This window comes from Sprattus sprattus (genome assembly GCF_963457725.1).
Source record: "Sprattus sprattus genome assembly, chromosome: 17".
Classification (NCBI taxonomy): Eukaryota; Metazoa; Chordata; class Actinopteri; order Clupeiformes; family Clupeidae; genus Sprattus; species Sprattus sprattus.
Genome location: NC_137915.1, coordinates 18,902,785 through 18,925,898, shown reverse-complemented (window position 1 = coordinate 18,925,898; position 23,114 = coordinate 18,902,785). Strand labels below are relative to the sequence as shown.

The window sequence follows — 23,114 nt, the reverse complement described above, 5'->3', positions numbered from 1 at the left end:
CAGTATCAGATTTCAGATAACGAATGCTTTTTCTGACGTACTGTGATGCTATTGTCATGCAGGCATTACCCGAAGACCTCCTTCACCATCGTGACGGACACACCTGAGAACCTGCGCCTGAAACATCAGAGTGAGCTGCAAAGCCAGGTGAGCGGGACGGAGCCTGGTAGTAGATAATGGGAATGGTTTAGGTTAGCGGGTCTGCTAACTCTCCTAATACACAGCAGATAGCGTTCTGTGGATACATATCGCTTTGCTTACACATGCTCACTGAGTTCATACAGGAGGTTAGACTTGCAGTGTCAGTTTCAGTCTCAGCTTAGTATAGGCTACACTGTAACAAGGTCTGCTGCAAGAAAGAAAGTGAAGCACAGTTGAAACCGCATATCAGGGCCACACTGTGATATCTGTTAGGCTGTTATTTGTTTTTGAGGTCATTCTGCATTCCTGTCATTCCCCTCCCTCGATAGTCTGTTCCTCATTATATTAGCATGGGCCCAGTATTCCACTCGCTGTTATTGTTGTTTGGAGCCTCTGCCACCCTCTACCCTCCACCTCGGTGTTGGCCAGGCTGCCACGGTGGGCAGGTTGGGCCCATCTGCCCGCCTGGCCCCGTCTGTGGCACTAACTCATGCAGGGCACACACACGCCACACCTTCAGCTCATCCAACTGGTTTGGCGCTATACGGACAGGAACCCCCCGCTGGGCTGAAGCAGGCGTCACACAGAGAGGAAAGCCTCTGCTCCATCTGTGTGGAATAAGCTTTTTACTTTCACCACCGGGCCAAAATGCAAGGACCACCTCCTACAGGCGTAGGACTTACAGTTGTTACATTTACAGGACTAACATTTTTTTTTTTTTTAATGTACAGTTCTTGATTCCTGGCGAAGGGGTTGTTGATATTTGAGCTCAACAGACACTCAAATACCCTCTTCCCTTCAGTACTCCTGAAGGCACAGTGCTGCTGATTGGCTGGAACAGTGTATGGCTGAGTCTGGGCCACTTTGTTTGTTTCAGATTCAGAGAAACACTCACAGTCAATGTATGGCTGCGTACAAACACCGGTGCTAGAGGAACGTGACGAGGATTTAGCTGAATTTGACGAAAAGGGTAATGGATTGTAATCAAGGACTGCTCCTTTAAGTTTCTGTCCTCATCACAGCGTTTGGAAGGGTTTGTTATGAGTGCAAAGCTCTTATGCCTGCATCAGCACACCAGCTACAAACAGTTTTTATCATCAAAAAACTCTTTCAGTTTGCACCCGAGAGATGGATGTATGTTATTCTCCTTAAAGTGCTGAAGCTTGTCAGACTCTTAAGTCCCCATCAGATGCTGTGTGTGTGTGTGTGTGTGTGTGTGTGTGTGAGGGGGCCCGAGAGCTTTAGCCTGCCATGATCTGGCGTCTATGTGTGTGCTCTCATTAAAGCAGATTACAGAGCAGCAGAAATCTTATCATTACTGCAGACCCCTGATCCAGAGTTTACAGACAAGAGATGTGTGATGTTTGTGTGAAGAAAAGTGCATAACACACTTGAATAGCATTTCATACATACAAAATATGCACAGATCTCAATTTGGTGTAATGGGGTATATCAGGAGCAATGTCCTCAAATTTAAATCCTGTGATTTTTTCGGAGTCAGTTGCACAGTCATGGTTCACCGAAGGTAGCCTAGCATGTCTTTGTGCTCCAAAAACCAAAAACAATACTTCCAGACAGTAGAGAGGCCTCTTGGAGAGAGAGAAAGAGGGAGATAGAGAGGTTGGTTATTGTTGTTAGTCTGCCCACAGGCAGTCTGTGTATGACCCCCCCACCCCGACCCCTCCGCCTGCACCCGTAGTTTTCTGTGAGCGCATTTCCAAGGCTCGGCAGCCCGGCAGTAATGTGGTTATTGAAGCTTGAGGTGACTAAGCCCTGAGATTCCCATGAGTAATCCATCACAAGAGGCAATGACCTTGTTCTCGCTCCGAAGGGAGAGCTAACATATAGCCATCCAGAGGTAACCCCTCACCTGGTGCCACTGCCCAACTGATCTCAGATCAGCTGGAGCACACCTGCTGCCCACGGGAACTCTAAGCCATTCAGATAAAACTGTGAGAGCCTCAGAAACCCAAGTGGTTGAGGTGCCCACAGCATCCCTCCTGCAAAGTATTCTCCCACCTAGCACTCTGTATGATGCCTCATCTCATTCCTAAATATAGCTTTGAGGCTCATAATATATCTGAAAGTGGAATTTCCCTGTGAGTAATGTTAAACTATTCAGCCAGTACTGACCATTAAAGTGTAATCTACTAGCGGTGGTATCAAGGTATTATGGTATACCGGGGTATTTAGTCCCGCAGATACGGTTTTCTATACCATCAAAAATACAGATGCTCCACTTACTATTATCCCTCAAACACAGGACTAATATTTAATGTAATTCATGTTGATCTCACCCATGTTCTTATGTGTGTACATTCACACTACTGATAGAACGTATTTCATATCATTCTACAAGTCGTCTCTTCACCTTTTGTAATGGACATTTATGGTAACTTGAAGTCAGCAAGTAATACGATGCTACGCAACACCTGAAACTGAAAAAAATAGATACTGCCCAAACATAACAGCTATAGCATAACAAGTTTCATCACTCCGATCCCCCATCAACACACACACACACACACACACACACACACACACACACACACACACACACACACACACACACACACACATACAAACATATACTTCCCCTCTCTTTTCCCTGTGACAGGTGTAGCCTCCCACAAATAAGTTAAAGGAAATCTTCTCACGTTGCTGTCACGTTGCTGTCTAATAAGCTCCATGATGAAATCAGTCCATTAATAATGCTGTCCCCAGGAGCAGGAGCGGAGGCCTCATGAAGAAGTTGGGTCCTCACATCCGAGTGTCCTCATTTCCACTCACCGCTGTTTCTTTCTGCTTTATTTGTCACATATTGATAGCTGCCAATGAATGTTTTAGATTTCCGGTTCTGTTTTAAGGGAATGTCTTTCAAATGGTGATGTCTTTAGAGTTGAAATGTTTGTTTTGATAAGCTTTGGAGTTTGGACTTTTTTATTTGTGTGTTTGTTCTGTAGTCAAGGATAACACTGCAGTGCAAGGCTACACATGAATCACACCACACTTTCATTCTCCCCTGAGGAGAGCCATTGCGTCTAATTTCAATCTGCTCCCAGCAAGGACTTGGACATATTTATAAGGCATATACTGATACAATTGTGGGTTGTGTAAGACTATTTAAAGGTTCTATATTCTGGTAGGAGTTTTTAATTTGTTGCTGGTGTTCAGTTGTAGTGTTGTGAGCAGTGTTGTTTATCTTTATCCTCCTTGATATTAAGCGTTCACGCTTGTTCATTTGTGCGCAGGGCAGAGTGAGAGTCTGATCCATATGTTCTGTTATGCAAGTGCCAGCACAATGTCTCTCGGGAGGTTACGATGGCTACGGAGCCAGGTGTGAATGTGTGTGTGTGTGTGTGTATGTGTGTGTGTGTGTGTTTGTGTGCGTGTGCGTGTGCGTGTGCGTGTGTGAGTGTGTGTGCTTGTGCGTGTGCGTGTGCGTGTGTGTCTGTGTCTGTGTCTGTGTCTGTGTCTGTGTGTGTGAGAATGAGTATCCATATGTGTGTTTCTTCAATCTCAGCAGGTGAGGATAGGTAAATGTCTCCTGGGTGGAAAGAGTAGTGATGGAGGTGTTTGTTTTTATCTCCTTCATCTCTCCATCCCCCCAGTGTAGGTGATGCTTCTGTGTGTTTCAACAGAAGTGAGGACTATGCCAATCAGAGCTTAACAAGTCATTCAGCCTTTTGTTATCTGTTTCCCAAAATATCTGTAGTCTGGTCCCCAAAATATCTTTATTCCGTCCCCCAAAATCTCTGTATATACGAGTCATTGGTGAGTTACTTGTCCAAAGACTTGGAGGATTGGTCATCCTTGTTCCTCCTCAAGACCCGGTTCAGTCCTCTACATCTCTTAACTGCTCCTCTGTCTGCATTTATGAGCACAATCTGTTCATATTTTTCACTGGCCTAGACTGAAATAGTTACAGACTCAAAGTGCTGGACGATGGACTCTGCTGTTGTTGGTGCTTCTGGTGCTGTCCTCTGGTCCTGTGTCCAGTGACCTGTGAGCTTGATCTTCTTTACTGAGCTGTAACGACGAGGGCATCCGCCCGTGCCATCAGGCCAAGGAGATTTACTTTAGTAATATCCCCCCTTGCACAGCCTCGCTGAAAGGACAGTCAGACAAAGCAGTGTGTGTGGGCGCGGTGAACAAGACACTGTTTTTTTTTCATAAACCCTGTGTTAAAAACATTGATCTTATCTGTGCATGGGTTTTGTTGCTTTGTTATGATGTAGCTTGTTCCAGAGAGTTAAAATGGCACGCTTACATTGTTTTTTGTTGTTTTGTGGGTTAGGGTTAGGTTTATTTGTTGTTTTTGATGTTGTAATGTTCAGAACACGGTATTGCAGGGGTGAAATGAGGTCTTGTCCAATAGAAAAGTGTTATGTTTCTGCTCCAGTCTTCAGTCCAGTCCAAAAAACCTTCCCCTACTAGTGAAACTTCACTAGGAGTGTATCACAAGGCCTCATTCTTTCAGAGAAGGTTTTGTTTAAAAAACGAAGAAAGCCACAAGCTGTGAAGTCCTGCATCCCTTGCCAACCTGACTCATTTTTTTTGTCCACCACACACAGAAGCGTGGCGCTGTCCTCCGAGGCATTGATTTGATCTGAGGATTACATAAGTGCTGGTTTTCAGTGTATTCATTAGTCATCTCTGCCACAAGCCAGTGAAAAACACCCAGGGAAGAGATGGCAGAGTTAGGGGATGGTGGCGGAGGGGTTGTTTGCAGGTTTTTACTAATGGCTGTTTGATGGCCTGAGTGCCCCCTCAACCCCCAGGCCAGTCCTCCCACCCTGTGCCCTGTGACTGTGGTTGGGTTGAGTGAGACAGACAGACACACACACACACACACACACACACACACACACACACACACACACACACACACACACACACAGTCACATAGTCATTCATACACAAGAAAGAAACAGCACAATCATGTATGCATACTCATATGCATACACCTACAGGATTATATTTAGACATGCAAACACGCACTCGCTGATGCACCCAGACATGCTAACACACGTATAGACACGCAAAGAGATAACAAAAGTCTCATTATCCTTTTTGGAAAAATGGAAAATTCACAAATCCCCTCACATGAAGAGGTCTATATCTCACTCACACAGTGTGAGAGTCGCCCCTTCCGTCCCCTTAGTCGGAGGCATCCCTTGCAGGTCTTATTAACCTGCCTGCTTTGGTTAATGATGGAATAACGAGATGATTCATCCACCTGTGTTCCGGGGGCCTTATGTAACGGGCCTAGAGGATCAAAGAGGGGTAGGATGAGACCGGGGGAACAAGTGCAGTAGAGTACAGCGGTACGGTTCCCTGTGTGATGGGTTCTCGGCTCCATCTGTTTTGAAGGTGATGCAAGACAATTCTATTGGATTTCAGTGCACAGCAGATGATGTGCAGTGGTTCTGGGTCTGGGGATTAACAATGGCGATGCAGTTGTAAAAGACATTACAGACAGGGAGCTGTGGCTTTGACTGTTACTGCAGACGGGTTGGTTAGGCAAGTGATGAGAGTTTTAGTGTGTGATGTGTCTTCATTCTGAGCCTGAGCCTGTGCCGTGGAGAAAGTGCCATTATTTCACACAATAAGATAACCATCAGGGGCACTAAAGTCCTAATTTATGGAAGCGCTTATGTCATGAGAATCCTGTAAGTGCGCCTACCTGAAATGGCTGAAGACTTGGGGAACTGTGTTACAAATCCTCTCCTTAGAATAACACATTACTTTGCGCCGCACAATGAGATTGTAGAGCTTATTACAGTCTCTACTGTTTGAGAATACTCAGATATTAAACAGTAAATGAGAGATGAGATTCGGAGACAGCTAGAGCAATAGTTACTTGTTTTCATATAATAATTCCTGGAGTACAAAATATTCGACTAGGGACTGGTAATGTCTCAGCCACTGATTCAAGTCCTTTGAAGTGCAGATATTATTCCTATTTATGTCTTCAGTAAAAGTTTATGCTAATTGTGGCCCTTGAATGAATAGCTACCATGGTGTTTGTTGTTTTCCAGGTAAAATACAAAAAGGACTTTGAGGAGAGCAAAGGGCGGGGCTTCAGTATCGTGTCTGACACTCCTGAGATGCAGAGACTGAGAAGAACCCAGGAGCAGATCAGTAATGTATGCTGTGTGTGTGTGTGTGTGTGTGTGTGTGTGTGTGTGTGTGTGTGTGTGTGTGCGTATGCGTGTGCTTGTGCGTGTGCGTGTGCGTGTGCGTGTGCGTGTGTGTGCAAGAGAGATGAGGGGTGGAGAAGAATGGGGTCATGTATGCTTCCCTCAACGATTGGCATCACCACATGGTTGACCTTTGACCCTTTGGTGGACCAGCCCAGTGGTCAGCCAGCTCACCAACCCATATGTATTTGTCCTGCTCATATATTTACAATAAGTTGCATAAGCTAATGATGGTGGGCTGGGGTGAGAGATGCCAGTGTGTTTGTATGTGTGGGGGCGTTGAGATGAGGCCATGCAGGGTGTGTGAGCAGGATGAGCTTTAATGTGTGTGTGTGTGTGTGTGTGTGTGTGTGTGTGTGTGAGAGAGAAACAATGCAGAGGGTGCATTTTGGTCACTGGGCCATAAACTACACAGACAAACACACACTCATATACATCTCTCATTTCTCCTCTTCTCTCTTCTTCAACTGTGATAATATCCAGTTCTGTATCACAAAAATACACCCACTTACTCCAGTTGATATGCCTGAAGACGTTAATCCCACAGATTCCACTTACCAAACGCACATTACAGTATGTCTCATAGCAACAATTACATAATGGAGGCATTCACCCCAGTAAAATGACCTGGAGTATGATCTGACTTCATCTTAACGTGAGGATAAAAAAAAGACACCCAGGGAACATCCTGACTGCATTTGGACTGAAAACATCTCCCCAGGTAAGAACACCTTTTCTGTTTGAAAAGTCTATGCGTGTGTGTGTGTTTGGGTTAACCATACTCTCCCTGCTTTTCCTAGAATGTGTCTGTTTGGGTTGCCGACCCAGACAGAATGCCACGCCTCCCCTACGTCTTCTCCTAATCAGCCAGACTGCCAGCATCTCCACCACAGCAGCTGACACACTCACACATTCATAATTATCACACACACACACACACACACACACTCACACACACACCACACACACACACACACCTCTGGAGTGAGCCCCAGCAGATGTGGCAGATCGCGGAACATTCCGGACAGGCGGCAGCTGGCCCAGGTAAGCGAGCCTCTCACCCCTCTCGGCGGCCATCTCACAGTGCACTCAGCTGTGTGATCGCATCTTTCCACTCGGTAGATCGCCCCGGATCACCTCGCCTCGCCTCCCCTGGGGTAATTAAGCAGAGAGGCCGCAGGGCAGGGCAGGGCAGGAGGGGGCAAAAAAAAATTCACCATGGTCAGTTCTCGTATTACTTTAAACCCCGCCACTAGCAAATCTGACAGCAGAGGTAATGAAATTGTGAGACAGAAGGACAGGGAGAGACGATTTGTTTTCTTCTGCCTTCTCTCTGCTCTCTCACTGTCTCACTCCCTCCAACTCTCTCTCTGCCTCTCTCTTTCCATCTCCCTTTCCCCCTCCTTTTCTCTCCCTCTCCTCCACTCTCCTTTCCTCTCACTCTCTCACTCCTCCCCACCCTCTGTGAAAGGGCAGCAGTCAGGTTCAAATGAGGACATACTGGACAGACTCATTGCAATCAGCAGCTCCTCTTAAAAGGGTAGATTTTGATGTGAAGGCTCCGTGCTGATTTAAACAGGTCGAGTGTAACAGCATGAGTGTCTCTCAGTTCGGTTTTTGAGCACACACAGTAACTCAGGGAGTGCGTGGGAGGACATGACTGTGATCAGGTCATGTTTTATGGATCTTATGAGCCTTATAAGAACAGAATGTATAGAAGGTTAAGTAAACTGCCATCAGAGTGAATATAAAACAACAGGCCACCCTGGGAAAAAACATAATACTAGTAGCCCCCCACCTAGTGTCTGTAGCGCTACTGTGCGTGCAAGTATGCGGCTGCAGAGCTTGTGAGACGCTGATTCCTGTGTGTTCCATCTAATTGGCTCCCCCTAGAGCTTTCTCATTCCTCAGATGCTTCCTCTGCCTGATGAGGACACTGGGAGAATGGAAGAGGAGGAGGAGGAGGAAAAAATTATATATTTTAAGAAGTCTCTGTTTATAAATGTTTTTGTTGTCTTTGTCAACACACCAACCCGTTTATTTCAAGATACCTTCATGATTCCACTGTTTTGAGCCACTAACATCCTTAGTCCAACATTGATTACAATGCCAGTGTCGAGCTAATTAGACTGGTAGCTACTGTTCCTTTCCCACTGAGGAGCTTATGAGAATAAGCCACAGTCACCCCCAACTGTTTCCACTGACCCTACCCCAGATGCGCATCCTCTCTCAGTCCCCACAGGAAAACAAATCTTCTCTGATGTGGTTCCGCCCCACATCTGTGTCTTTTACGATCCCAGTATGGCCCCCGGCACACCCAGCGTTCCAAGCCTGTTATCAAAACCCTGCTTTAAAATACACAAGCACAGGGTTATTTAGGAAAGCTCCCATTCCCATCTGTAGGGGAAGGGGAAGGGGAAGGGGAAGGGGAAAAAATGCATACAGCCATGACTTGATCAAGAGCGTTTTTCGACTTGTTGTGGGGTGTCGAGAGCCAAGTCACTCAATGATATGCCATGTCATTAGCCAGAAAAACAACAACAGAAATCCCTCTTTGGGGTTGGGGGAGCCCACTGCTTCACTCTGCTCTGGGCCAAGGCCCTGGTTTAGGCTGCTTCCATGGTCTGTTAGCCGTAGTTGCTCTGGATTCTGTGTGTTTCTGCTTCTCCTTAAGCAGCCCAGCCTAGTGGCTTCTCGGAAGCATTCTTTGGCCTTTACCTCTGCGTCTCCCCCGGCAACTATTTCACAGCTTTGGAGCAGCCGCACGAGTCCCCCGTAGAGGCATCAAGAGCCGAATGAACAGTGACAGCAGGAGCTATCTCCAGTCCTGGATGCCTGTCATCCTTCACAGCCTGCCAGAAACATGCCATCAGAACTTAACGGTTTGTTGGAGGCATGTTTTTAGGCATCATGCATCATAAGGCACTGTTGAAAAATTATTCCTTTGGAAGGTCCAATTAACAGTCACCAACCTTGCTTCATTCATTCCGCAAGTAAAGGCATTACTGGTGGCATTAGGTATTGCTGAGTTATACTACGAGGAAGAGGACTACTGTTTCCATACAGTGTAAGCCATTATTATTGAACTTTTTAAATTGGCCTTCCCCATAATGTGCTAGCTTGTAAGGTAAGAGATTAAACAGAAGGATTTGTTGCTGTCATCTCCTAAAAAGTGCAGAGGCAAAATGAATGACAAAATAAAACCAAATGAGATTAAGCGACTGGACAATTATGGGACATCCTGTCTCCCCTGGGATCAAACTCTAAATGAGATCAGGGGGAGAGTGGGAGTCATAATTTAGCTTCTGTGCTAAACGTGTCATATCTCTCAGCCTCTGTAATGAAAGCTTGATGTTAACTAAGCCATCAAAAATGACCTTTCACTTTATGTCAGTTGATATCAATTGATTATTTTTGTTGTGCCTTTTTCTAATCGTCTGATCTCCAGATTTGTGTGAATGTCCTTGTGTTGTTGTTTTTTCCATCCCCCTCCCTCCCCACTACTAAACGGTCGAGTGAACATGAAGGCCAGATGGCTGCCTGATTTAGCCAGCATCTGAGGCTCTGCTAAGGGCTAACACAAATCCTGTTGGCTCGCTCCTTTCTTCAGGGTTGTCATGGTTGAGTGCAGTGGTACCGTCCCTGTGTCGCCTAAGCCCGTCCCAAACAGCAACCACAGAGCGTAGCAATTAATGGGTCATGTTAAAGGAGGTAGACTGTCCTATGGGACGAACTCAGGTGAAGGTCGCTAACCTTTTTTTAGCATGAGCAGGTTATTTAAGGATTGACCCTCTGACTGTCTGGGTGGTTTATTCGAAATTAAAATGAAGTGAGAAAAAAATCCAGAAAGATGTCTTGTGGGACCTGAAAGGCATATCCCGACACGAACACTGCTAAAGCTTCAGAGCGCACTGGCTAATGCAGTGGCTTTACGCTCCTCTTTCTCATTAAGTTATACACAAATGCAGGGTTGAAGTGATTAGTTTGTAGCGTGCTGCTCTGTGAAGCCTGAATGACAGTGAGAGTAATGTGGTGACCTTTACAACGAGCGGCAACACCACCTTAAAAAAGGCCGCCTGAGTTTGAGAACTAATTTCTCTGTTCTGTTTGGCTGCACAGAATAATGTTGTTATTGTTGTTGTTGTTGTTGCTGTTGTTGTCCTCCTTTATAATGACATCATGCTGTGAGAAGCCTCCTCCCCCCTCCTTTCTGAAAGTCTCTAAGGAGCTGTGGGGAAAAATTGAGGGAAAGAGGAGGAGTAGAGAACGAGACTTCATCAACACTAACAACTCACTGTTCTTCTTTGAGAACTACGATCACAAATATGGGATTAGAATGCTGCTAACTGAAAGTTGCGTTTGATGTAAGGGATAATGTATAGAACTCAGGTCATTGTCGGGAAAATAAGCCCCGACAGGGCGAACAGCACCCCGACGCAAAAGCGGAGGGGTGTTGCTTCACCCTGAAGGGGCTTATTTTCCCGACAATGACCGGCGTTCTATACATTATCCCGCTTATTATACGGTTACAACTAAAACAAACAAATTACTTAACACCGTGTGTCTTTTTACAATGCATTTGTTACTATACGTAGTGTTTAAAAGGAGAGAAATAGTTCGCCAAAGACGTTGAACTTCAAAGACAGTTGAACATTCTTTAGAACACAGCTGCTCAACCGTCCGCTGAAACTCCATTGATAAGTTATCGTACTACTTGCGGAGTGCTACGAAAGACGTGAATTAGAGGCAAAAAGGCCACTTTCCTTGACAGCGGTCATTAAGTCCATAGCAACGGTCAGTTATCGGAAAATAGTTGACCGCAGGACGTTGGGAAGCCCCATTCAAGTGAATGGAGCATTCTACAGCATTAAGAAGAGCCGTGTAATAAGATGTAATAATGATCTGAATGAGCAAACATTTTAAATAGCAGTCAATGTAAATTCTAGATCTACACTGTATAATTCTGAAATAAGTTGTAAAAAAACCTAGGAATTTCATACCATATGACTTCATCAGTAGTGAGCTGATGATTTGAGTGATCAAACTGAATTTTCACCCTTTTCTATTTTTCTTTGTAATGCAACGGGAATGACTTGCCTTACTGTGATGGTAGAAAATCCCTTTTGTTCACCTTCTCCAGTTGGCCTCTTGCTATCTTCCTGTGAATTTTAACCACGTTAGAGCCAAATCACACATACAGTAAAGCCATCCAAAGTGATTGTTTGTAATCGTTTACCTGTTCACCCCATAATTACCACCCTATATGTCGGTTTTATGTGTTGTTTTATTCTCTTTCGGCCCCAAAATAAAATCGGTATTTTCCCATACGTTTTCTATTGAGACTCCTCTGGGGTGCCTCCCTCCTTGTTGCGTGCTTTGTATTTTGGTGCTTAATTGCTTCAGCAGATTCAGGGAAGGGGATCCCACTGATCAGGGCTTTGGTTTAGGGAGAAGCTCTTAGAGGTTTTGAGTGACTGCGGAAGAGTGAATCTCAGTTCAGTTTTTTAGAATAACTCTACCACTCAGGGTCTGTGTGGGAGGACATGAATTTCAGTATTGCATTTGGGACCTCCTCTCACATCAGAAGAGTGAGTCGGTTGTGTTCGGGTGGTTGAAGTGTCTCTCTGTTCCCAAAGCAGGGAATGGTAGAGTAATGTATGATGGATGCTGTGGGCTTACTCCACTTATCATTTTTTTCACATCCTCTGAGGCTACAGTTCTGCCTGTCAATCCCTACTGATCACAGTGATTTAGTCTGATCGAAGTGGAGATAGATACGTTTGCATGCACCCTGTATCAGCAGGTTTTCCTTTTCCTTTCTTTTTTTCTTTCTTTCTGCCAACGTTTCCTCTTGACACTGATATAGTCACATGAATAGGGATTGCCGAGTTGTTGGACAACAATAAGGGCCACCTAAGTACCATTCTAGTATCACTTACTGTAAGTATTACAGTAGGTCATGACAAGCCCAATTTATCTAATTGCATTAGGTACCGTTAGCTCACTTGGCAAATAAGCTATGTCTGAGCATGTCATTGTGGGTTGCTAGGAATGTAGCTGATCAATCTGTATTTCTGAAGACTTTTTGTTCCAACTGCTCTTCAATGTTAAAGCATTTATGTGTACTTACTGCACCATGGGGTAGTGTTAAAACTTTATCCGTCCTTCATTTGTGTGCCAACTCTATAACTCACAAAGTCTATACCAGCTTAACTGGCTTAGAAGGGTCTCCTTACCTGCACAGGTGAAGCTTACGTAAGCTATCCAAGGTGACCAAATGACTCCCTTTGTTGACAGTCACCCTGATTGTAAGCATCTAATTAATTTGGATCCTAGCAGTGAGGACAAGGAACATATGTAGCGTAGCTATTTCTGTCTGCAGTGGCGAATAAAGGCTACTGTTTGTGTGAGCCCCTCCCCCTAACTCATTATACTCTATCAGTTGTACTTCACAACATCCTTACAGAGACACAAATCAGATCGCTGTGTGATCCTCAAATGAAAAACACAGCAGCAATAAACCCAGCAGCAGCACGAGTAATAACGCAACATCAGCACAATCATTAACATTAACTACATATTCCTACCTTAAGGGCAGCCCAGCATCAGCACATCGCTTAACACAAGCAACCCTAGCCTTTAGGTGGCTCTCCGATCCTTCATGTTCAGCCAGCCACGCAGCTGTCACTGTGGCCTGCTGTGAATGCGTTCAGAAGATCACTGTCCCCAAATAATTTACTGGCGAAACAAAACACAGTGCCTTTTGAAGGGGAATAAAACAACCATTCTCTTGACACAGTTTCATCCTTTGCCAGTTTCCTATTAAACAGGGTTTTGGAAAATACCTCTTTTGATGCTTGTGTTGTCTTTCTGAAGCAGTGACATCTGCATCTTTGTTCTATCAATTTTCTGGTCCAATCTTCACCCATTATGTCCTCATATGATCATTCATTTTACCCCAGCATGCATGGTCCGAGCTATACGTAACTTTAGCGGGATTTTCTGTAGTAACATGGAGGCTGGGACCTTGCTAACAATAATTCCTGGGGTGTTGGTGTTTGGTCTTTGTTATGGCTTGAGCTAGCTGCAGCTAAACCCATTGCAGTTGTTTCAAACGTGCCAAACTGTGGATCTTAATCCAGATGAAGACGTTTCTGAATGTTCAGAAGCTCTTGGTCCTGGTGTGTTCTTTCAAAAGTTGTGTTTTTCTTTTTAGTGCTCAGCTATGGTACTTTTTTCCCGACATGTTAGTATCGGGCCAAGAAACTCAGCAGTCATAGGATACTCTTTTTTTTGGTCTTTGTAAAATAGTATTAGTGTGGTGCTGCTTGTGCCATTTTGAACAGAACGACAGAAAGGGCAGTTAAAAAAGGAGGACTGGATAGGAGACATTCCTTTCTGTGTGCGACAGTGTCTCTCATCCATACCCAAGCCTATCGTGCTGCCTCACTGGCATGGCATCGTGGCGATAAAGACCCAAGTAGGGGTCTAAATTGGGAAGTCAGACTTGATAAGGAGTCCCCGACAACGAGTGGAAGAGCGAACACGAGCGCAGAAGTCATACAGGACAAGCAGTCAGGCATAACGTGGACGACTGCGGTTTGTGCACCGACTGGTCTATAGCAATTCTTCTTAGGGCTGCATTTTTTTCAATCGCCCACATTTCACTCTGCGTTGAACATGGAAAGTTCTGGTACGGATGCAGTGGAGCCATCCACAGTGCGTGCAAGGGTAAAAAGCATTGTGAGACAGGGGTCGGAGGTGAGCTACATTGTTTTCTATATTCTCCACGCTTGACCTCCTTGTGACTTTAGCCGTCTGTCCACACGACCTTGGGCATTCGAGGTAACTCTGGCCACCTCTCTTCCTCCTCCTCCCCCACAGGCCTCTCCGATGGTTCCCTATGAAGACCCTAACCTAGCGTTCGCCAGGAGATGCAGCTTGATCCTGAGTGATGTGAGTAGGGCTCAGCAGCTCTGTGTGGTTGGTGTACTCACCATGCCTAAGCTGCAGATGGCACGGGATTCTGCAGCTTAAATCAGACGGCGGGTTTTGCCAATGACATTCGTGATGGTAACTGTGTGGTGGTGGTGGTGGTGGTCGTTAATTGACTGGAGCCACCTGTGTTGGATTTCCAGGGTGGTTGGTTGTTGCTGGGAAAGCCTTTAATGGGTTTAGAAATAGAAAACTGCTGATGAGCTTTGTGTGTTGTGCCAGCGCGACTAATTGAGCTGGATTGTTGGTGGACTGAGAGTTTGGGGCATCTGCTGGAGGTGGGGGTGGGGGTGGGGGGTGGTTGGTAAGCGTTTCCTATTTAATCTCCAGCAGACAACGCAGTGGAGAGACGGGGAAACTAATCTATATCAGCCCAGTGGTCATTAGTTAGACTTTATTTTGTTTACTTGCTTTGCTCTATTTACAAAAGGAAGTTCAATTATGAGACCCAGACTTACTTAGTATTTTGACGTGCTGAATGCTCCTTTTCTGTGTTTGTATGCATAGTAAAATGTGCTGTGAACTACTTTAATGTATTAGGTATCAGGGCTAAGTGCATGTTGTTTTCATTTCCGATAATAACCAAATCATGTTCTCAAATGGGTTTCCCTCAAACCGAGACGAAAATGTCAGTGTGGGCTCAATTAGCTATTTGAGAAAAACATGCTTTGCTGTGCCCATATTCAAAGTCATAGGGGCTTCTTGAGGCTGCATTAGTGTGTTTTGTCAGATATGTTGAGAGGCAATTGTTGTGTAGACATTTGACTGACTGACTGAAAATTTGCCTTGGAAGGCGTTTTACTTCACTTTACTCATCAGCTCTTTTCATCAAAGTTGTTGACAAACATGTCATTGCTGTGGCACAGCCTGCTTGTATATGTGCTGGACTGTTTTGTTGCACCAGAGGTTCTGTCAAAGTCATAACATGTTAATCGGTGCATACGGATATTACGGAATTATTTCCATTCTTGGTTCTAACATGTCTTTGTCTGTTTCCAAACTCAACAGATTGCTAGCACACTGTTATGAATACATATTTGGTGTCCAGATGTGTGTAATTAATCAGACCTTGAATAGACAGCGATAAACTCTTATCTTGAGCTAAAAGTAAACATGAGCTGCCATTCCTTGACAGCTTTGCCACCAGGCTGGCACCTTAGTCTGTGATTGGCATCTGATTCACTTCAGGGCAAGTTGCTCTCTTGATATTTATCATTTCACAATGATTTGTTTTCTGTGATATTTTCTCTGAGCTGTATAATACCATACCATCACACTTGGGAGAGATTTCCCTCGGGCAAAAGTGCAATTTGAAAGCTTTGTCAAGAGTTATTCCTTCTGCAGACTTCCTTTCGCTCTCTGTGTGTAGGTGAAGTACAAAGAGGAGTACGAGAAATCCAAGTGGCAGTGTACGGTTGGTGCCGACACACCTGTGATCCAGCATGTCAAAAACATGGGCACTCTCCTGTCTGAGGTGAGTCTCTGTCATGACAGCAGTAAAGAACTTAAAAAAAATTATACTGCAGCTTAGGAATGTGTCACAATTAGTACAAAAGAAGAGTGAGTACAAAAGCTGTTCTGGATGATAGGCCTAGATTGAAAAAAGGACAAAAGTGCCACAATGACCTATCAAATGAAGTCTGTTCAAATCATACCTGTAGACAAAGTCAAAACTGTGCATCAAAACAACTTTGATCTTAGCAACTTCATCCCAACATTTCCTTCACACATGTAATTGATAGTGATTGACAAGCCCTCATCATCGTGTCTCGAGTTAGCCGGTGACAATGGTCTTGTATCCTTCTGCAACCCAGGCCTCAAGAGGGTGAAATATGCGGCGGATTCCCTCCGAGGCCTCTGACATGCATGCCTTAGCACTAGCCTGAGTTATTCTAGATGAGTGCTCTGTCAGCTGTCATTTGTGTCGCCAGATTCTGGCAATGTTTGGAGAGGAACTCGGTCCGCTAATTGTCAAGGGCCCCAAAGGTTCTTCATGGCTGGGCCGCATTCTTCTCTTGTCAACACCAGCTAATACACACTGGCATGCACACACAGATAAACACACACACAACATGCTGGGACTCTTATGAACAGACATACACACACACACACACACACACACACACACACACACACACACACACACACATAAACACACAAACACACACACACACACACACAGCAAATCAGCAAAGCTACAGTTTCACACACAGACACAGCAAAACTACAGTCTCACACATTTTGGTTATCAGATGAAATGATCCCCTTTCCTAATTTCTTGTCTGGAAGAAGTATATGACTAGGCCATCACAAAGCTACAGGATGGACTTTAAAGGATTCCAGTTACATGATGGGTTTTAAAGGTCTCACCTTTTTGGCTCTGGTGAATGGCCTGTCATTGCATGTTGTTGACCCAATGTTGACAGTTGGATCCAATGAATAAAAGCAGTAAACCTCTTTAACAAAGTTTCGTCCAGGTAATGTTGTCTCTCACTGGTCCTAAAAAGTGTTCCTGTCCTGCCATGTTTCAGAGTAAATATAAAGAAGAGGGGAAAAAGGAGGCGTCCATCTCTCTCTACTCCCTGCTTCCAGAGACCATGGAGACCCAGCATGCCAAAGAGGCCTCGGAGCTGCGCAGTGAGGTAGACTTGACAGAGATTCCTGAACATTTGTGTTGCACACACAGGTTAAAGTTCCTCAGATTTGAAAGAATTAGTCATGAGGGCATCTTTTGTATGTGGCCATGTTAGCTTGTTCATGTACAGATGAAGGAAAATAAGTTACAGATAGACTTCAGCTTCAGCTGTATGAAAGAACATGACATTTTTTGAGTGGTTATAAAGTAATGAAGCTGAAGCAGAAGTTATGAATCACATCTCCCTCTGGAGACTGCTGTGCCAAATTAAAAGAGGTGGAATTAAAGCGTTCCCTGTCTGCCGATGATGCCTCACCATGACTAATCCCTCAATGGCGTCTTTCGTAATCTTCAGGAATCTTTCAGCTGCAGGTCAGATTTCTGCATGTGCGGCTTAGGGAGATCTGAGCAGTGGAGGCAGCGAGACGAGCAGCAGCGGCAGCGGATGTGACACGCACGGCTCATTGCGTCTCATTCTCTCCGCAGATAAAGTACCGGGAGAGTGGGAAGACCAAGATCACCAGCTCCCTCTACGCGCTCCTGCCGGAGACCACAGAGACCCAGCTGGCCAAGGAGCACTCAGAACTACAGAGTGATGTAAGACAGGCTGCCACTGCACCGGGGCCTCAGGAGGCAGCAGACACTCTGGAGTGGAGATCTGAGCCGTGTCCATCCCAGAGTGGACTGTTCTCTGTGACTGTTCACATTTTTCAGCTGCTGGTGCAATAGGTGCCCATGTGTTAAAGGGATGAGATGAGTGTCCCATTAAGGCTCAGTAGAGTCCTCCATTAAAGGGGAGGTCCACGATTGTAATCGAACACAAATTCAGCAAATTGCTTTTCATGGTCCTCTAGCCCTCCGTTCAGTGTGTGTGCACTGTGCATTAACAAAAAAAACTCCCAGTTGTAGTCCTGGCTCTGTAAATGGGCAACAAACATCGTGGCTTGTACCGAGCCATAAACAATTCAGGCCATTCAAGGAGCTGCCACAGGAGCATGGAAGGGAGGGTGTGATTTGATTCGCTGTTGAGTTCAAATATCAACAACCTTTTTTTTCAGAATTGCAGACTGCATATTTTAGGAAACATTTTACACAAAGATCATATTTCAGTGTTCTATGAGTTAAATGTGTCGGTGCATATGTCAGTATCAAAATCTTTAGGTCGTTGTTGCAAAAGACAGGACACAATGAAGGAAATGTATACAATATGATTCATATGGAAATATGCAATTCTTGTTTGCAGAGCTATTCTACTGTGATAGTAATGGCACCAACATATTATGTGTGAATGTGTGTCTGGTAGATGTTCTTTTGAAAGGGGTGTTTTGATAAGATATTAATGCGAGTCCATATTATTACATAACCCTTATGACAGCTTTCATACATTGATCATTTAAAAAAGGAAATATGAAAGATTAGTCCTGTAATTACTAAAACATATCGTATCAGACACCTGCATTTATCTTTGCAACTAATTTGCCCTGATCAAAAGAGGCAGCAGCATAACAACTTATAGCTTTGTGAGCCATTTATTTATAATCCCATTAGCTATTCTCTTTTAACTCGGTCTCCAGAACAAGTACAAAGAGGAGGGGAAGAAGGAGATCTCAAACAGTCTGTACTCTCAGCTCGCCGAGACCACGGAGACGCAGCATGCCAAGACCGCCACGGAGCTGCTGAGTGAGGTGCAAGAGCAGTGACTTCTCATTTATTTCTCACAAACATATCGGCCATGAGAACAGAAAATGTGTGTGAATCTGCTAGTGAGAGCAGAGGACAGGGCAGCATGACCCAAAGCATAGTTGTGCTGAGGCCACTGTAACTGAGAGACCATTCAAAATGAACAGTCTGTTCAAAGGTCTCTCTGTTAGTTTGGCCTCAATCTTAACTGACACAGTGTTCAAAATGATGGTTTTAATCGTAGAACAAACGTTTTTTTTTGTGTGAAATGTAGTCTTTACATACCAGTTCCTCCTGTCTGGTGTGGAAGTGATGCCAAAATGTTTGGACCTACATGGTGCAATGTCAGTAGCCACTGGTTCCCTCAAGAAGAGATATTCTTATTATTTCAGCTTGTATGTGAAATGGTGGATCCATCCTGTTTCAGATCTGTTTTTCTCAAATTTTTCACATGACAGCCCCACCCTGTTAATGATTTAGTGCAAATGAATATAAAAGAATGTTTTCATTAGCCTTCAAAGTTTTATGTGGTTGTCTTCCAGGCAAAGTACAAGGAGGCTGGCAAGAAAGAAGCCAGCACCTCCCTGTACTCTCAGCTGCCAGACACCAATGAGACCCAACACGCGCGAGAGGTCTCCCAGCTACAGAGTGAGGTACATCCACTAGTAAAGACTGTACAGTGCTGTCTCACACACAGACATGCAGACGTATACACATGTCAGGTACACACAGTACTGGTACACATAGGACTGGTACTAATGCGCACTCACAAACATAATCACATAACACAGACCGCCACAGATGCACACACACACACAGGCTTAAAGAAAACATAAACATACACAGGCTTAAAGAGAACACACACTCATAGGCTCTCACACACACACACATATACACACACAAACACACACACACACACACACACACACACACACACACACACACACACACACACACACACACACACACACACACACACACACACACACACACACACACACACACACACTATTTGCAGACTCAGCTATTTGCCACTCTTGTCTGCCAGTGTGCTGGTAATCATAGTTCTACACGCAGTATCAGCAGCATCAAGCCACAACTCCTCTCCCCCTCCAGATCAAATACAAAGAGGGAAGCAAGGGCACGCCCTCCTCCCTGTACTCCCAGCTCCCGGACACGGCCGAGATCCAGTTCGCCCGGGAGATGACAGAGATGCTGAGCGAGGTGAAGGGATGCGGGATGCAATCACCTGACAGACTGGAGGGCATTGCTTTCCTGTGCCGTGGTCGATCTTATCTCATTTACTGTCACACCTGTCACATTGCTCAACCACTTCATCTCCTAAACAATGCAACACATCCAGGCTTGGTTCCCCCTGTCTCAGTTCACTGCTTGTGTTACTAAAAGACTTCTAGTGAACTTCGTATATGCAAAGCTCTTCATTATCATTCAATTTTCCTAGTGCCTTAGCAGACAGAAGTTGTTAATATATTTTGTATCAATTATTTCAAGTTGCAAGGCTGTGCTTTTTGCAGTGATTCTACCAGATGCAATTTAATAAATATTCAACCAAACTTTCACATAATAGTCTGTTAAAGATACCTATCATCTGTCATCCTACCCTTACCTCAAACTCTCACACCAAATCTCAGTGAATCTCTAGTCCTTTAACTCTTTACATTTTTATGATAAAAGACTGCTGTGTGATCACTGTCTGACACATGTCTCTTCACGGTCCCTTCAGAATAAGTATAAAGAGAGTGGGAGAAAGAGCATCTCAAGTTGTGTCTACTCACAGTTAGCAGACACAACAGACCTCCAGTTTGCCAGAGCTGTTGCTGAGCTGACCAATGAGGTAAGTTTAGAGTGGGATTTTAATAAGCATCCACATGCATCATATGATGTTAAATGAACAACAGATATCTTGATTATGGAAAATCCATACAAAAAGACTTACACCAGGCATTTTGTTATGGCATTTAAAAATCAGATATCATGGCAGTTTATTGTGACATGTTGCACTTGATGCATATAAATACTAATATTTAAAGTTGGATATGGCAGCATTTTCAATCAGGCAACTGTACCAATGGTAAAATGTCATTTGACCTCAGAATGTATGGAAATAAATAAACACATGCAAATGTGTACAAATGCAAATGGTTCTTTCATTAGAGCCCCAAAGATTTCCATGATTCTGAATATTCTGACTCCCACATATTACCATCCTAACTGTAATGCTGTTGTACATTTCCTGGAACGTTTTCTGTTGGCTTTGGTTTCAGAGAAGGTACAAAGAGGCAGGCAAGAAGGGGGTAAACAAGAGTCTCTATTCCCTTCTTCCTGAGACTCTGGAAACCCTGCATGCCAAAGAGGTCTCCCAGCTCCAGAGTGAGGTAACAAACCAAGGCAACAATCTGCAGTTCTAAAATGCCTTCTACCTATCTAAAGGTTCTAACACTGGCTCTGATACCATTGCAAGTGCAGGCTAGCTGGTTCTGACACAGATCCTGATAGCATTGCTAATGCACGCTAACCCTGGTAGCAGCTAATTCTCCCAGCTACTGAGTGAGGTCATGTCACAGACCCAGGCTTCAGCCTACATTGCAAACATGGCAGGTAAATTTCCCTGATCTAACTGTCCTAACACCAGGTTCTGATACCATTGCATAATTGCACGCTAGCCCAGGTAGGAGCTCGGCTCAGATCTGGCACAGTTAGCAGCTTATATCGGATGTTCCCACATTTACTTTCTTAATGGCATAATTGGAACTCAGGAACTTCAGGAACTCTGAAGGTTCTTGTCCTTCTCTTCTTCTGACCTTACTGATTTCACTAATCTGCCCCTTCTGACTCAAACCTGTAAGGTGAGCTCAAAATACTGGAGTGGCCCTTTATAGAAAGAATCTCACCACTTGTTCTGTAGATTTCACAAAGCTGATAAGCAGCTTTACAGTTCAGTTGGGTATAGAGTGTAAAATATCAGCACTTACACTACCACAGGGAATCCACAATATTAATACTTCCGTAATATCCATACTTTAGTACTTGGTTAATATTAGTTCCTCCCTCTGGGAGGTGAATCCATGGTTGAAGTGTCCCCAGAAGCCCAGGGTTCAGCCGGTCAGCCTAGTGCCCGTTCTGCACTGAGCTGTTTGGGGGAGGAAGAGGGTGACGGCACACCCCAGGGGGTCTGCAAGCAGGCTTTGCTTTAATCCAGAAGGACAAATTAATGTCAACACAGAGACTGTTACCATTTAACCCCGTAAGAGCATTACTGATCCTGTGCTGATGTACAGTTCTGTGTGCTCGCCGTATATATAGTGGGGTCACTGCAAGACCTTAATTTGATTTGTCAAGAAAGGAAGTGTGTGTGTGTGTGGGGGTGGGGTTGAGTAAGTGTTCATTTGGGGGCAAACATCTAGTAGTAATCGTTAGTGCAGTGGGACTTGCTAAATGCAAACACTTGAAATATCCTACGGACACAAATGAACAAATTGACTGGATAGAGATGTACTTGCAGGGATTCCATGAGTCCAGCAAGTAAACACCTAATGTAACGGATAATGGATGACATGGCAATCGGACAGCCGAAAAAGTTACACCTCAAAGTGCATTATTTTCAGCTACCCAAAAAGTCCATTATCCTGTTAATGGCACTTGGAGATGGTACATTTCCATGTTTTGATCCCCAAAATGTACTTGTTTGTAGGCCTTCTTTCCGCCACACGTTGAGTCTTTTCTTAAGTTAAAACCTAAACAGCTGGTACTACATCTAAATGGATTGTTGCAATGGCCAAAGACCATTTGATGAGTACCTCATCCATATTTTTGTGGATGTCACAGACACAGACATTTTTTTGCCCTCTTATGTATTTCTCTTCTGTAGGTCTCTACAAACGCTCCATATTTGGCTAAATAATTATATTAACATGAAGCAAATAGAGCAAAACAAGCATGCATAAATAGTTTATAAATTGCACATCAGCCACAAACCAGAGATATTTCCTGCATATAATTCCCCCAGCAGTATTTTGTTTCGGTTTTGCTTTTGAGTAATCCCCAACAAAGCTGATACTAATGGTATCAAGTGATCTAAATGTTATATTAAAACATAATAAAGCAACATTTCAGCTGTTTAACAAAGTGATTACGTTATATACAAACTAATTATTTCAGGAAAGTGGCAAATCTCTCCTTTATATTAACTTTTTTGGTTTTCTCGTACAGATAAAGTACAAAGAGGAAGGCAAGTATGAAAACACCTCAAGTCTGTATCACCTGATGCCTGACACTATGCAGACTCAGTTTGCTAGGGAGGTGACAGACCTTCAAAGTGAGGTAAATCTCTCTCTCTCTTATACATCTCTCTCTCTCTCTCTCTCTCTATCTCTCTCTCTCTCTCTTTCTCTCACTCTCTCATCCTCCCAATAAAAGTCGATGTTACAAGATACTTAGAG

The 23,114-nt window shown here is 44.3% G+C and overlaps 1 protein-coding gene across 1 annotated transcript in view; it reads left to right on the top strand.

The window, feature by feature from the left end:
• LOC308378031 (LIM zinc-binding domain-containing Nebulette) overlaps nucleotides 1-23,114 on the top strand; it is a gene marked incomplete at both ends in the record, with an annotated part of 82,638 nt that overhangs the window by 21,639 nt on the left and 37,885 nt on the right. Inside the window, 2 exons of the mRNA XM_080854836.1 lie at nucleotides 63-147; nucleotides 6,183-6,290. Coding sequence (XP_080710962.1) covers nucleotides 63-147; nucleotides 6,183-6,290 — 193 coding nt within the window. The remainder of the gene's footprint in view (nucleotides 1-62; nucleotides 148-6,182; nucleotides 6,291-23,114) is intronic.